The sequence below is a fragment of the Hesperophylax consimilis genome, chromosome 16 (assembly GCF_061612785.1).
Source record: "Hesperophylax consimilis isolate HC1 chromosome 16, BYU_Hcon_1.0, whole genome shotgun sequence".
Lineage (NCBI taxonomy): Eukaryota > Metazoa > Arthropoda > Insecta > Trichoptera > Limnephilidae > Hesperophylax > Hesperophylax consimilis.
Genome location: NC_142851.1, coordinates 21,110,200 through 21,126,155, shown reverse-complemented (window position 1 = coordinate 21,126,155; position 15,956 = coordinate 21,110,200). Strand labels below are relative to the sequence as shown.

At 39.2% G+C, this 15,956-nt stretch overlaps 2 protein-coding genes across 2 annotated transcripts; both read left to right on the top strand.

Annotated features, from left to right (window-relative positions):
• The first annotated feature begins 26 nt into the window (after positions 1-26).
• On the top strand, positions 27-1,404 carry LOC149416877 (uncharacterized). Its single transcript, XM_089640673.1, has 4 exons — positions 27-217; positions 298-360; positions 859-942; positions 1,055-1,404. The coding sequence occupies exons 1-4, from the start codon at positions 181-183 to the stop codon at positions 1,366-1,368; spliced, it is 498 nt and encodes a 165-aa protein (XP_089496799.1). The 5' UTR covers positions 27-180; the 3' UTR covers positions 1,369-1,404.
• A 4,404-nt stretch (positions 1,405-5,808) lies between these two features.
• On the top strand, positions 5,809-14,507 carry LOC149416876 (ecto-NOX disulfide-thiol exchanger 1-like). Its single transcript, XM_089641027.1, has 7 exons — positions 5,809-6,017; positions 6,560-7,887; positions 8,083-8,266; positions 9,829-9,935; positions 11,500-11,622; positions 12,666-12,971; positions 13,051-14,507. Exons 1-7 carry the CDS (start codon positions 5,954-5,956, stop codon positions 13,324-13,326), a joined length of 2,388 nt encoding a protein of 795 aa, XP_089497153.1. The 5' UTR covers positions 5,809-5,953; the 3' UTR covers positions 13,327-14,507.
• Positions 14,508-15,956: the final 1,449 nt, after the last annotated feature.

Sequence of the window (15,956 nt, the reverse complement as noted above, 5' to 3'; positions counted from 1 at the left end):
TTGTTTGTCATCATAAAATTGTCAAATATCTGGTTGTGTGAAACAGTTGATTTATGTGTGATAAATAACATTTATGTGCCTACCGATAAAGTCCTTAAAACGTATTGTGTGAAAGGATGTACGGACAGAGACTATTCGACACAAGTTTCCAACCATAACCTCTGAGAGTCCATTTCGAGAATGGTGTTCAGCACGTATCATGACTACATCCTAAAAGGTATTTTATACTGCATCAGCCTATAATAATAATAATATGTTTTGTTAATTCGGTTAATCTAATAATTATATTTATTTCAGAGCGTAACATCTCAACCAGCAGCGTACCCGTTGCTGCACAGGGGATGCTAGTAGAAAATGAAGGTACATATCTGTTTTATATTACTTAAAATGGAATAGTTTTGTTCGTCTAATATGTCAATCTTTACTTCAATTTCTCAAGAACTATGATATTGAAGTGAAACTTCTTTAGGCGCGTAATGGATTTTCGGGGACGGAGTAAAACCGAGTCAGAATCGACACGAAAATGCGGGTACCCCCACCACCGCTCACCGTTCACTGTCCCTCTCTCACCATATGCGCTTGTTGAGGTGGGGGAGCCGCTCACGAACGTTCTCTCTCTTCTCTTCTTTCCTCTCTCTCAGACACCAGCGAACTGCGCCACGCCAAGCATCAGCTGCTTGGTTAGTATACTGCGTCGTGAGTGTAATACGAGTGAAATACGTAATTGATTGTGGTTCATACGGTTAATTTGAAAATAGAGAGAGAGGAATAAATTAAATTTGAAAATAGAGAGAGAGGAATACTAGAAGTTTCACTTCTGTCTTGCGTAGGCTTGACACACCCACTTTTTTTTTCCAGAAATAAGTGCAGGACCCAGTCATGTCTTCTTTGCAACCAGCAGTCTCGCTCTCGCTGCACAGGGGATGGCAGTAGAACATGGAGGTACATGTCTGTTTTATATTACTTAAAAGGGAATAGTATTGTTAGTTTTGTTCCTCTAATATGTCAATCTTTACTTCAATTTCTTCAAGAACTATGATATATTTTTTTCCAGAAATGAGTGCAGGACCCAGTCATGTCTTCTCTGCAACCAGCAGCGTTGCTCTTGCTGTACAGGGGATGGCAGAACATAGATGTAAAATATCTTGCATAGGTGACCCATATGATCCCACTAAGAAATTTGCTATCAACGCTCTTGAAATTCATTATGTCGTCGAGTATGTACTGAATTATAATTGCGAAAATTTATATCTTGTGCCTGTTATTGAAGAAACCATTGCCAAATATATATGTTTTGATTGGCTTAATTGTAACGAACATAAATTTTTTTTATTCAATTCATTATCAAAATTACTGTACCATTTATAATCAATGCATGGTGTACCGATGTCAATAGAAAATTAATTGGCAAGGATACACTACCATACAATGGACCTGACACCATGAAGAAAATGGCAGTACTGCAACATTTAAAATATGCTAAATATAGGAAGAAATGGTTGTCATAACTAATTTATTTTAATAAGTTAAAACCAATAGGACCACAATTTGTTCCTATAAGCGTCTTTTAAATATCGTAGTACTGCCATGCTCCTCATTAAATCAGGTCCATTGTATGGTTGTGGTGTATCCTTGCCAATTCATTTTCTATTGACATCTCTATATGAGTAGTAGAATAATAACGAAAAAATAAATATACAAGTCAAATATTGTTATCGTTTGTAATTTTAAGCCAAATATTCTCTGATGCGGAGTTTACATTATTCAGTTTGGCTGTATTAGTCTGCAGCCCATTTTCAGTCACCGACTAGTGTTAATAAAAAAATAGTCGAATTAGTTTATTTCATATGTCTAGTTTATATATAGTTCTACTTTTTTATTACATACTTGTAATCATAATGAATATTCTCTCAACACCTTCTTTAAATTTGACTCTTGTATTTGGTGTTTTTATTTGTTATTATTATACCCTATTTATTTATCAGGTACCAATATGTATTGTTAAAACAATAACCTATTGTTAAATTTACTTTTCTGTTTACACTGTTACATTCTTTATGTTGTGTACTATTCCTAAGTTAAAAATATCTAAAAGGCATATAAAGTTTTTTAAACTAAAAAGTATTATATACTTACTATTTATATATGAAAGGTATAAATATTTAAGTAATAAGATAAGTAGGAGAGAAACAAAAATAATAATAATGTAATTAGACGCTAAAACAGTAGGTTGAATCGTTGACTGCCTTATTGACAATATTTTTTTCAATTGCCGTTGGATGTTGAAAGAAAATAACTATCATTTCCAGCAGCTAGTTTTATATTGATACAGTAATTTCACCTTTTAAATGTGTTTTGTGCTTATATTATTGTATTTCATGTTTATATTTAAAAAATAAAATTATTGTACATGTAATTATGAGTTTGCTTTTCAGCTTCCTTCTGATAAAACGCTGTCCTGAGAAAATGAGCTGTAAAGGAAGTTACTTTAAAGGTCATTTCTTTCTTAGGACAGGGCTTTGTCAGATGGGACCTTGTGGTCTTGGGTGACATTTTACTTATGTTTTAGGCTAATGAATTGGGTTTTAGGTAGGTTCCGAAGCAGAATTAAATTGTCTATGGTTGCGCCTTTTTTTTAAATTTCCTCTATCCTTTGTCGATGGTGTGCTGTGACGTCGGCGATGTGTGGTGTATTCAAATTTGCCAGATCTATGGTTAAAACTTGACGAAAGCAAACGTATGGAAAGAGGGCGGAGTTATCAATCTATAGATAGTTGATTTATGTGAAGACAGTCCCGAGTCACACTCACAGTCACACAGTACCCAGTCAGAGAGTGATCATCTCGCCCGCCCCTTGGGGCGGTCGCCGAGGAAGCTGCCCTCTCGGCAGTTCTCATCTCGCCTCAACAGCTGAAGACAGATTCCGCAACCAACAGTCCCGAGTCAAACAGTTGACAGTTGATTTTTTTTTGGCACCCGACAGTGATCATCTCGCCTCCCCTTGGGGCGGCCGCCGAGGCGCCTCCGCCCAGGAGGCTGCCCTCTCGGCGGTCACGATCTCGCCTAGTTCTCGACAGTTCACATTTCCGCACTCGACAGTCATCATCTTGGGAGTCATCATCCTGCTCTCTCCCTTGGAGCGGCGCTGAGGCAGCTGCCGACCAGGGAACTGCCCTAGCAGAAGTTACCGTCTCGCCTCCGCCGAGAAACTTCCTGCTCTCCCCCTTTGGAGCGGCACCGAGGCTCTTCTGACCAGGGAGCTGCCCTAGCAGAAGTTACCGTCTCGCCTCCGCCGAGAAACTTCCTGCTCTCCCCCTTTGGAGCGGCGCTGAGGATATCCCTACGAGGAAGCTGCCCTCTCAGGAGTCGCTGCCTGCCGACTCCGCCCTTCGGATCCAACCCAAGTTGCCGCTTGTGTGTGTCGGTGATAAGTGCGAACGTGGAGATCCGCGGCTCCAGATAAGAACTATAATTTACAACTAGTATTAAGCTAGATTAAGACTAACCCTTCTTTATACATTTTTATTAAATAAATTTTAAGAGTGTTTTGTAACTAAGTAACTTTTTTTTGTACTCGTTCCTCCTTATCTTTTACATGAATAATATTAATTATTAACTTCCATTTAGTATAGTTATAACAATTTATATTGAGGGATCAGTAGGATTTATAGGTCCAATTAAAAGTTCTACCAAGCCGAACCCTCTAATATGAAAATATCGGGAGTAGCGATGGGCGGAATCGATGAATCATCGATGGTTTACTCGATCTTTTTTACCATTCGAAATATCTCGATTCATTGTCAGAATTAATTCGAATGCAACTCCGAGACAATCGTTTTGAAACGTCATCGAAAGTCGTCGCTGTGATTGGTCAGAAATAATCGATGCCAGCCAAGCGTTGTGATTGGTCAGAATTAATTCGAATGCAACTCCGAGACAATCGTTTTGAAACGTCATCGAAAGTCGTCGCTGTGATTGGTCAGAAATAATCGATGCCAGCCAAGCGTTGTGATTGGTCAGAATTAATTCGAATGCACGGTCCGAAATAATCGTTTTCAAATGTCATCGAAAGTGGAATCGAGACAATCGCTCTGAAATGTCAGAAATCATTCGAATGTTCAGTCCGAGATAATCGTTTTCAAACTGTCAGAATTCGTTCGAAAACGCAAATCGATTCTCACATTCGAGAGGTTATATTTCGAGATGTCAAAATATCTCAGATTGCTTGACAAACGAAATATTTTATAAGTACATTGTTGGCTGCCTACTGAAGCATGTTGATGTTATAATCAACCTCGTGTGTGAATTGTAAATTATGAATTAATACTTTTAGGTGACGATTTACGTTTCCAGTAGGTATAGTTTATGTGTAAAAGATTTTCATGGTGATAGTTTTTCACAATTGAAGGTTTAATACCTACCTATGTTATTTTTAGGTTATGTATCATCTATTCGGGACATTCGGGTAGTGTATATTTAAAATAAAATAAACCAATAACTTAGCAAACACCATTTTTATATTTAATGCTGATCGGGTTTCACTACAACCGTAGCTTCTTCGGGCAGTATACAATATTCAGTATGTATTAAACTCATCAAGTGACATGTGTTCGTTCATATAAACATAATATATCTGCTACCTATGCTACGAACAAATATATTTAATTTATTTGAAATTAACATGAATTAAACTAACATCGGTGTCTCTTAGTAAGTAATTAAAATGAAACGCTTTCTATAGTAAAATAACTTTATTTACTTAATAATAATTTGTGAATTGCATACAAATTACAAATGAATGAATGGTTTGTTTTGGGTTCTAGTAGGCGCCTACAACGTACATGACATTTAGAGGTTATTTTTAACAAAACGGCATATAATTATTATCTTATTATTAAGAGGTACATTATAAATATTATTAATGGGAATTTGTAACTACTGGCTACACTAAGTAGCTATTCAGCAGGAGCTTAAAATATTATATAAAACAGATATCAAAGTACAGCAAATGAAAATTACAGCACAATAATAATGTACATAAAAATATTTTTCTTTGTACTTAAAAAACTTGTAGAATAATTTATTTTAATTGTACGTATGTAGATATTCGAATCTTATTAATTATTTATAAAAATGTTAATTGCATATGCATACATATTTGAAATTCGTGGCTAACAGGAATAATACTAATGTTGCTAGCAGACAACAAGGGATTCATTGCCAGGAATGAAAATTAGTGATTGAAATTTCGCTAGTACCTGCTTACCAAAAATATTGCCATAGGCTAGCTTTAGACTTGTAAGTTTATTCGTAAATTTACGACTTCTAGCCAATGGGTGTATTGGATTTTCAAAATGCAATATGCCCATTGGCTAGAAGTCGTAAATTTACGAAAAAACTTACAAGTCTAAAGCTAGCCATACTAATGAAAATAAATTACATCCGGAATATGCAAACAATTTTTTTTACGATAGGAATAGTCTTGATATTCGAGTTTCTATTTTCGAATCCTACCCCCCCCCCGACGGAAATTTTTTTGCCCCTGTCCGTAGCTATTGCTCCCGCACTCCGAGCGATTCATTCTAATGGATCATTCGATTCTTGGTTGATGTTTCGGTTAAAAAAAATCGATTATATAAATATTTCGATCATTCCCATCACTATTTTACAGTGAGTGGTTTATTTATGGTTTTAGCTTTTTTGTAGCTCCTTTTCGGGTGACGTTTAGCTTTATTTTTAAAATCGAGTTGGCAACACCGGTCTCGTCTCCATCTTGTAGAGAGTAGCGAGAGTAGATTATTTATGATCTTGAGAGTGGTTTATTCAGGTTTATTTATGTGATTCTGTATCATCTTGTATATTGTATAAGCTGTGATAGGTAATAACGCACGGAAATCTATAATTCTCATGATTATTATTCTTATTGCCAGATTACCAAATACAAGTTCTAGCTATGTATAATCAACAGTATCGCGGTAACAACACCCCATTACAACCACCAAATCCACCCCCGATGAGTAAGTTCAATTAATAATAATTATAAACTTAGCTGATTTTTATAGTCTTATTATTGTGAAATGTCACATTTCAATACCTGTATGGTTTTGATCTCTCGCTTGATATGACAACAAAAACTATTTGTGGAAGATACTGAAGGTCAGAATCTCTTTCGTTAAATTGTCTTTGTACGATTCTGGTAGGCGGATAGCATAATGTAAATTGGACTGCCGAATGAATGGTCTAACAATGATGATATTATTTGCACGATCTCCCCGAATTGGTACAATAGCGACCACTGCACGTCCACTTCGGAGCGAAGGTACCGCGCACCATTGCAGGTCGTCGAGCAGAGAAATAAAGTCTGAAAGTAAGGTAACAATTTACAGGCAGGTCAATGTGAGAGTTTTCTGTGCGGCATCCTGGAGTGGCGCGCAGTACCGTTGCTCTGAAGTGTACATGTGTATGAATTTAATACGACGTGTTGATGATGTTATGATGAATGAGGGAATTGAAACTGTACACTTCTCAAAAATTTCTAATAAATCCACATTATTTCCAGTGCCAGGCATGGGAATGATGGGTCACGGCTTTGACAATATGCATCAGAATTACAACATGAACCATGCCATGATGATGCCTGGGATGAATGACGCTCCGCTCGAGTTCAAGAGCATGCAGCCTCCTCCACCTCTCCACCCACCCCCCATGCTTCCAAATCCACCGATGCCTAAGGACATTCCTCCAATGATGGATGAATACGAAATTAAATTAAGGGACGAAATGGAGACGGGCAATATTCTAAATAATCAGCATAATAATTCATCCAGTGATATGAGAGGATCTCAAAACCGCAGGCGCTCCCGGGATAGGGATGGAAGGAGGCGCGACAGACCCGGTGAAGGAGGTCGAGGAGATCGCCAGGATCGCAGCCGATCAGATTACAAGGGACGAAAATCCGATTCACAGAATGAACGTGGTGGAAAAAGCAGTGGGAAAAAAGACCAGAACAATGGTTCTGATAACAGTCCGCTGATCCCGGAAATGCCTAGAGCAGTCATGAATTCTGTGGGTGCTCCTAACGCCTCCATTAATCCAATTGGACCGATGATGCCCGGGATGAATACCAGTGAGGGAATGAGTCCGTCTAATAGCGGAGTTAACTCTGCACCACAAGGAATGATGTACGGAGGAATGGGCATGCCCGGCATGTTCCCTGCCAACATGATGGGGATGATGGGCGGCATGATGATGGACCCCTCGATGATGTCCATGGGGCAGTATGGCATGGCTGACCCCACCCAAATGGCCAACATGCCATTGACTGACGGAAATGACATGTCAATGATGCCCATGGGAGGCTTTCCTGTGACTAAAGATATCATCCAACTGAAGTCTTGCTCGCTTGTGCCTCCATACCCTAGTTCCGTACTTCCTACGACCAGAGAAAAACCACCTGGTTGTCGCACAGTGTTCATCGGCAGCCTCCCGGAGAATGTAACCGAAGAGATCATAACCGAGGTGTTTGGGCGATGTGGAGAAATCAATTCTCTCCGTCTATCCAAGAAGAACTTCTGTCACATTCGTTATGTTTACGAGCATTCTGTGGATGCCGCAGTGTTCTTGTCAGGGTATAGGCTCCGCATTGACAACAAGACCGACGGACCTAATTGCAGCAGGCTGCATGTGGACTATGCACAGGCCAGAGATGACCAGCATGAGTTTGAGTGCAAGCAGCGCACCATGGAGCGTGAGGCCCGCCACCGGGAGCGCATGGCCGCCAAACGCCGCCCCCCCTCTCCGCCGCCCATCCACCACTACACTGACCACGATGCCACTGAGATATGTGACAAAATCAAACAGGATGATAAATTCAATCAGGCTGTTCAGGTATTGCAATTATTATTATTATCTACCATATCATAGGAATTTAGCAAGGCATTGGAAGCAGCTCCTGATCTATCTCTAGCTATGTCAGACATTCTCTGACCATTTGTTTCTTTGCTTTATATCAGGCAAGGCATGCCATGCCATATTGTGAAGTGACAAATAGCAAAAAGCTAATAAAAGTGTTGTGTGTTTCAGGTTGTTATCTCATGGTTGGAGCGCGGAGACTGCACCAAGAGGAACGTCAACATGTTCTACTCCATGATCCAGAGCACCAACTCTCACGTTCGCCGCCTCCTGAATGACAAGACTCAGTACGAGGAAGAACTTCAACGGGCCAAGGACGAGGCTAAAATCAAAATGCAAACACTGCTGATTCAATGTAAGTCTTTAATCTTATTGTCAACAACTGGAATTAGAACTAAGCTCTATATTATCCTATTCATTACCGAGCTGCCGGAGTAAAAATTCTCTTGCTGGAGAGTGATACAAAGATAACATTGTCTCTTACCAACGATGGACCCAAACACTATCCAGGAACTCAATAAATTAACTCCCAATGCTCACGCAGACCTGCACAGTACTAAGTTATTGTTCTGGCGAACTAAATAGTCGAAGTATCTTCTCGTCTACAATGTTTGAGTATCGCCTAAGTGTAGGCAGACTGGTGGCAGGAATACTTGGCAGCATTCGATGGTAAGTAATGGGTTCACAAGAATCGCACACCTATAGGCTGGTTCTTGTGCCTCTAATTTATTTTATGCTGCAGGTGTTTGTTTCATGATGTTCAATATTGCTTTTTATGTTTTTCTTATTGAATGATTGTTGCCCCGACACCTGATGAATTTCCGCTTGCTCAGCTTTGTCGGCTATCTGAGAAATCATATACCTATATGTATTTCACAAAGAAATACCCAGACCCCAACCTATGCACTGTGACTTGTCGTGTTCTTTGTTATTTATTCACAACTGAAAATAAAATACATAATCAAAAGACCTACTGTAACATTCTCACTAGGCTGAACCTGTTCTGAGATGGCAGACTTTACAACAGTCTTTCATTTAGGACTGCGTAAATTAACATTTTCAAATATAATATTTTTCGGAGACTCGTGGGGCCCATACTTTGCAGTGCTGAAGAATCGTGCCCACGCACAGTACGAAGCACTACAATTGCAGTGTCGACCTTGTACATTAATTTTGTCTTTGGATATTACCTCTACTAGTTACTTGCTGACAATGCCACTTTGTCAAGTATGTTATTGGTTACGTGCTGGCTAATGAAAATAATCATTTTATTTATTGAAGTTTCACGTCGGCCCCTATCGGTTAAGGGTATTATTTTTTTTATAGTAATGATATTTTTACTTATGGTAATCTTGACAATACCAGGTTCATTTCACAACAGTTTGATTTGACTTATGATTATATTGAATAAGTCTGATAAGAAGGGTCTTCTTAGTGTGGTAAGCACCACATTCTTTTTAAGACCACACAATGCGACTGAAGCACAATGGGTGCACACTGTAAAGAGGAAGGCTCCTGGCTTACTGGACAAACTACCTGCTTCTGATACAAGAAAGACAGCATAGCAGTCAACACTGTTCATCAAATTTCCTCTAGCCTTCACGGTCTATGGTTCGAGTCTGCAGCTTTGGTTCAGCAACATTCTGGTAGCCTCGATGTCATCATGAGGGACTCTGCCTTTTCTCTTTCTCCAATGGTATGGAAAGGCTGGTGGCGGAGACAGATAATCGATTCAGAAACCGGAGTCCAGAATTACAACACTGCAAATGTAGCCTTTCTGCGGCTGGGATATCTTACAATCTTCAAACTTTTATTTGAAAGGATAGTATATTATGGCCTGCCGACTGCAACCGTTAACCTTTACATACTGTTTTTTGTTTGTTTTCAACATGTTTCAACTTATGTTCCGGAACACAGTTGGCGAGGTCGAGAAGGTATTTGCGGCGGCCTCACATAAGAAAGTCTGGGACCATTTCAGTAAAGCTCAACGCAAGAATATTGAGATCTGGAAAAAGCAGTCTTCGGTAAGTAACATGGGTGGTATTCGCCTTTATTATTCTATTATTTCAGGTGTTCACACTGTCATGGGACCCCGATGGTTTGTATGAACGGTATCCAAACACTGTTGAAGTAACAGAATCATTTTGCTAATTCAAAATACATTATCCTTTGTTGGTAAATTTGAAATTCAACACAGTTTTATTACGATTTATACTTTTCAAATTCATATATCGTGATAAGATGACAGGATGGATGGAGCTTTAAATCTACTGAAACTAGTTTACGAAAGTCTCGTTGCTTGCATTAAAGGTAAGTCAAAAATAATAATTATTGTTTAATCTGTCTTGACTTCTACATCGATTTTTGCGGCTATAACTTACAAGTTTGGATAAAGGTATTCAGGTTCATTTCAACTCAATGTATTGATCGGTGACTGACAATTACCGTGATGTTGCATGAAGCATTGAAACTGGCTGCGAAGCATAAACCTTTAAGCTTTTCTCTACGGATGATTTAACAAGACTTGGACTCATCAGCTGGCTATAGATTACTCCCAAGTCACGTGTAGTTCTCGGCATACAGGCAGTATTTATCATTTGTCTGGACAGACAAGCTTATTTAACTAAAAGTACCAACACGCTGATGCCAACAAGGTGGAGCCAACCTCAACTGAAGGAATCATAAGTTATCCCAGAGAGCTTAGCAACTCTGAAGCAGTAAATATAAACCTTGCCGAGGAATCCATAATTACGTATTCCTCATGTACCATTAAGGTAAGACAGTGTAAAGTCGTCTCAGCTGAAGTTAACTGAACTATCGGTTGGAGCCGTCTAAAATCAACGATCCATTCCTACAACAATCCAAAAGCAGATTCACTTCAACAGTAAACATAAACCTGACTAAGGCATTATAACCGGTCCTCTAGTACCACCCACTCAAGGTAAGATAGCGACAATTCATCTTGGACCAACTGAATGTAGATAAATGGTAATTCACTTTAAAAGATCGCTCCAAACACCAAACTGGCATACTGGATAGCCAAACTCATATCTGGAAGGTTTTTCAGAATAAAATTGGATTAGTATCAGACCCTATTTTCGAAGGCACCAGCTGAAGGTAAGTTTTGAATGATAAGTATTATTTGTAATAAAACTGTTTGAATTTGTAAATTGTCCAATTTGTTCGTTTGGATCCACCTAGTCTGACCACAACAAGGAATAAACCAACCAAAGGAGTGGCCAGTAATATATCAGATAAGCTTTTGATTTTAATAAATTGTCATCAATGATGAACTGTTCTATCCATGTCTTGCACGAGATGTCTACAAAACCGCTGATGTAATGCAGCTATCACAATTCCTGGAATTTGATGCTGCTGACTTCGGAATTTGTTATCATACATTAAACTCTCTTAAGTATTATATTATTTAGAAACCAAAATCGCCCGTAAATGTGGCACGGATGTCGCCACTTCATCCATTTAATGAAATAATATTTTTAATGTTTTACAATGTACAAATGAGTATAAAAGTATTGTGTTGAGAAAATGACATCAACAATGTTATTGATGATGTTTGATATGTTACAGGAAATTCGAACACAGCAATTGGAAGATTTCCTACAAGAAACTGGTGGCGGTGAGGAGATGGACTGCAGTGATGAGGACGATACTCCCAGGAAACGCAGCAAGATGGAAGATGAAAAACTACAAGTAAGTGACTACTTACTATCATGTATGTAGTGTGTTCAAAGTGAAAGATTCTCTCAGAATCATCCTGGTGAGAGACTGCTGTACTGACTCAAAGTGGCTTTACCTACGTTTCATAACTAGGTCTAAATACCCAATCATTCTCCACTATTTCTTCAGAATCATCCCGGTGAGAGACTGCTGTACTGACTCAAAGTGGCTTTACCTACGTTTCATAACTAGGTCTAAATACCCAACCATTCTCCACTATTTCTTCACCTTCCCTTACTCCATAAAATTGAAGGTCTTATTGTCTCTGGGCTGTTACATAAAGTTATATTTATAATAATAGACCAATGTAATAATATGTTTAGATTTATATTTCATTTAAATTTGTTTAATTTAACATAATTTCAATACAGTTAATTTTATTTATATACAATTTTTCACATAAAATTGTAAAATGGGGGCTTCAGCACGGGTAACCACCCAGTGAAGCTAACATTACCAAATATTGTTTTATAAAAAAAAATACTTCAAATGTATCAATAAAAAAAAATTAAAACTGTTCTTAAAATACATCATCTTCTTCTCCTTTTCCTGTACGGATCAATTTTGTAATACCTGACTACCTACCTCTATTTATGAAACTATTGAAGTACTTGTTGATAATACTAATTTGTTCATACATTTATTTTTACTTGCTTATTATATAAGGCTTTTATTTATGCTGCTATTTAAACTTTTCTGCAATGTAACCAATTTATGTAATTATGTACCGTTAAAATTGTATCTTATGAGTGTATAAATGTTGTCTCTATGTCCCTGCTGACAAACTACATAAGTAGTTTAGCGGGTTTAAATGTGAATAAATAAAAAAAAAAAAAAAAAAAAGAACCCGTCCTTCGACACGTAGCCTCCAGGCGTCCCTGTCCTGGATTACTTCAGCAGCTTCCGTCAATAGTAGATTCAGCCTCATATCGCACATCCTCTGGAGTTGCTTTCCCTGTATCCACGAGAGTTTTTATTTAATATATTCGACTATAATAGTAGTTTTTCCCTGGCAGGAAGAGAACGACAGCCTGAAGTGCCAGCTGGAAGCCTACAAGAACGAGATTGACATAATGCGATCCGAGAATGTCAACGAGATGGACTCCAAGACGCAGAACATCCACCAGCTCAAGTCCCGCATCGGAGTACTAGAGAACCAGCTGGCGCAGGCCAAGAAGCACCAGGTGGCAGAGTCTGTCAAGCTGCGCATCATGGAGGCCAAGGCCAGGACTGCCAAGGCCGATAAGAAGGATGGAGACCTCAAGGACGAGAAGTCAGACAAAGATTCAATCATTAACCTAACACTTGAGACTGGAGAAAAGGTGATTTTTTTAATTTTACAAACTACTAAATACTGTGTAATAAGTTCCAAGAGCTCAACATTATTTTATCTGTTTGTAGGCCGAGGTGAAGCCATTTGAAGTGACGCAAAATCTCTCAGACAAGGAGGCCAAACTGATTGGAATCACATCCACCTTCCTCCATGTGCACCCTATGGGAGCCAGCACTGACTATCTGTGGTCCTACGTCCAGAAGATGGAACCGGACATTCGGCAGAACCAGCTCGAGGATCTGCTGTGCCGTTTCCCCACCGTCTTTATTCAGAACATGTCCGGTGTTGGGGCTAACATCGAGCGAAAGTGGGTCTTCAATGGCTTTGCTGGCACTGAAAATTAAGGCATTTTTAGTAATTAAATAATCTATAGTTGTTTTCTGTATTATTTAGTTTATTTGAGGTTTATTATAATATATTTAACTGCTGGAATGCCATGTTCCCGCCGAATACAATCACCCCAGCAGCTTGTGTGCCAGCAGTGAAATGGCATGTTACCCGCTGTGAGCTAGATTACTGATGTTTTTGTAAGTTGTACTGTCTTACCAAATAATGTGTTTATCGAATGTATGTATAAAGCATAACATCCTTGTGCTTGCAGGCCGGCTATGTGAGTTTTACCAAATTTTACAGGGGAAGCGAAAAAACTTTTGTATTCAATTGCGTCAACAAACAACTTTTTTAGACACATGTGAATAAATTTATTTTTGTGTAATCTGGCACTTAGCCGTTTTTGCAAGCGCAATGATGATAAGTAGTTAAGCTACTTATATTCAGAGATATTGTTTTCTTCTCAACCATTTTATATAAAAAAGAATAAAGAAATCTAATGATATTTTTATGGTTTTATTATATTTTCATAAAGGTAATAAGAAAGTCCTTCACAATGCCAATAAAATAACATGATGTTTTCCTCTAAAAATGTAGTAAAATGACTAATAATATAATATTACGATAGTAATATGTCGATGACGCTTCCACAATGGCCAATGCTATAGTACGGGAAATTATTTTTCAAAACAGTTGCTTGTAATCATTTAATTTTTGTTGAAATGTAATTACTTTGTTTACAGTACTGTGTCCGCATCCTCTTTGGCTGCTCAAACTCTAAAATTGCTCTCTTGAACAATATTCATCTCCAGTGACTTAGCGTGGGGTCAACCCTAAACCAAACTGCGCCTGGCACTAGTAAAAACCTTAAGGGCGCTGTAATAGGTATTAACACACTTCTGGAAAGGTAGTTCTCTCGATTCGTTCGGTCGATTGATGTTTAACGCCGGGAAGGGTAGTTCTACCTTTTGCGCCGGCCTCATTTCAATGGCAGAAAGACGATTATATACCAATCTCTTTGTAAAGGTCCCAAGTATAAAAGCCCAGCTACACTACTCGCGAAGTTGACCGAATACGATAGTGTGGGCACGAACTTCACTTCGCTTCGGGCAACTTCGCTTCGCTTCGCCCGACTTCCGATTGTTGTCGGTAAATGCGCCCGAGTCAAAGGACTCGAAGCGTTACTCGCGAAGTTGCACGAGTGTGTGGGCACGCACTTCGAACTTCGGCTAACTTCGTCGAGGACTTCGCCGAAGCGTCGAAGCGAGTAGTGTAGCTGACACTTAATGTACATAATTATCGAATCGTAACGGAAGTCTTCTTTATATATTTATCTTATATTATTTGTTATTGTAACAATTCAATTCCTGGAATGAGGGTTTTTATGACTGTGAAACCCGATTCGAATCTCTATCTGCGATATTCTGCACTTACTCAACTCCTATGTGCAAGCGAGCGAGAGATGTCAGGCGTATTTAAAGAAAGCAGGTATGGGCAAATACTGGTAGGCGGACCGTAATAAACACATGCAAGGTTAATTGAGTTGCATTTCAAATAATATTGGATTTTCGTTTAGCACTTTTATAACTTGGGTATGCTGAGTGAGTTACTACGTAAAAAAGAACTACTAACAGGACACTGCCATCTCAGGAGACACATGCAGATATTGGGAGTGGAAAACACCAATAGAAGCAGGAAATGTGAAGAGGATGAAGAAACTCCAATTCACCTATGGTGCCAATGTCCTGCCCTGGTGGGAACTAGGCTCAGATACCTGGGGAGACATACAGTAGAACCAGAAGACATAGCCACATACCCAATGACAACCCTGGTGAACTTTATTAAAGGGACTGGGTTGTTAAAGGATTGAGGTTAAATGGGAGATAGCACAATGGGTCTATGGCCTAAGTGCTCACGGGAACTTCGTATAAACTGTCTCCACTTTAAGTAAAATAACATAATTATTATTAAAATACTACATATAAATTTTTACTAAAATATTTTAACTATTTTCGAAGATATAACGATTTAAAAGAAATTCAAAATAACCAATCTTTTGCTTAGCTACGAGCTAAGTCCTCTTATTAACCTTTTAAATGCCAGTAGGTAGAAGTGTAGCTGTGCACAGCAGGCCAAGAATGCGAGTTAACTCGCTCTTGGCACAGAAGCGGTTAAAAGCATTTTGTAAGCATTTTGCACAGCGTAGGGAGTGTGGCGAACCCATCGCTCAGGGAGTGGAAACACGACCTGCAATAGCCATCCCAAGCTAAGGTGTGAGATACCGTGCTCAGGGCTGAATGACACTGGGGAACAGTGTCACGAACGGTTCCTCCGAGACACAAGGTCGCATCTCGGAGTATACAGACCTTACCCCAGCATTCGGGGCTCTGCTGGGGTGGACCTTTTATTTCCCTAGATACTCGTGGGACCAAATATGGACTGTAAAAACAAAAACCAAAACAACACTGACGAGGGACCTTTAAGGAACCTAGGGGGAGTGGAAGGAGGAGTTGAGGCCGCCTCGGTGGACTCATCCCTCTTGGGGCCTTTGAGGAACCAAGAGGAAGTGGAGAGGAGAGATGGGACCACCCTGGTGGACTCTTCCCTTGAGGGGCCCTCTGGGAACCATAAAGAAGGACCTCCG

What these genes read in the sequence shown, in the direction of transcription:
- LOC149416876 (XM_089641027.1), top strand. Translation starts at nt 5,954, where the DNA reads ATGTATAATCAACAGTATCGCGGTAACAACACCCCATTACAACCACCA. An exon ending in AATTCAATCAGGCTGTTCAG is followed by an intron (nt 7,888 to 8,082) that starts GTATTGCAATTA and finishes TGTGTGTTTCAG; the next exon opens with GTTGTTATCTCATGGTTGGA. An exon ending in CACTTGAGACTGGAGAAAAG is followed by an intron (nt 12,972 to 13,050) that starts GTGATTTTTTTA and finishes ATCTGTTTGTAG; the next exon opens with GCCGAGGTGAAGCCATTTGA.
- LOC149416877 (XM_089640673.1), top strand. Translation starts at nt 181, where the DNA reads ATGGTGTTCAGCACGTATCATGACTACATCCTAAAAG. An exon ending in GATGCTAGTAGAAAATGAAG is followed by an intron (nt 361 to 858) that starts GTACATATCTGT and finishes TTTTTTTTCCAG; the next exon opens with AAATAAGTGCAGGACCCAGT. An exon ending in GATGGCAGTAGAACATGGAG is followed by an intron (nt 943 to 1,054) that starts GTACATGTCTGT and finishes ATTTTTTTCCAG; the next exon opens with AAATGAGTGCAGGACCCAGT.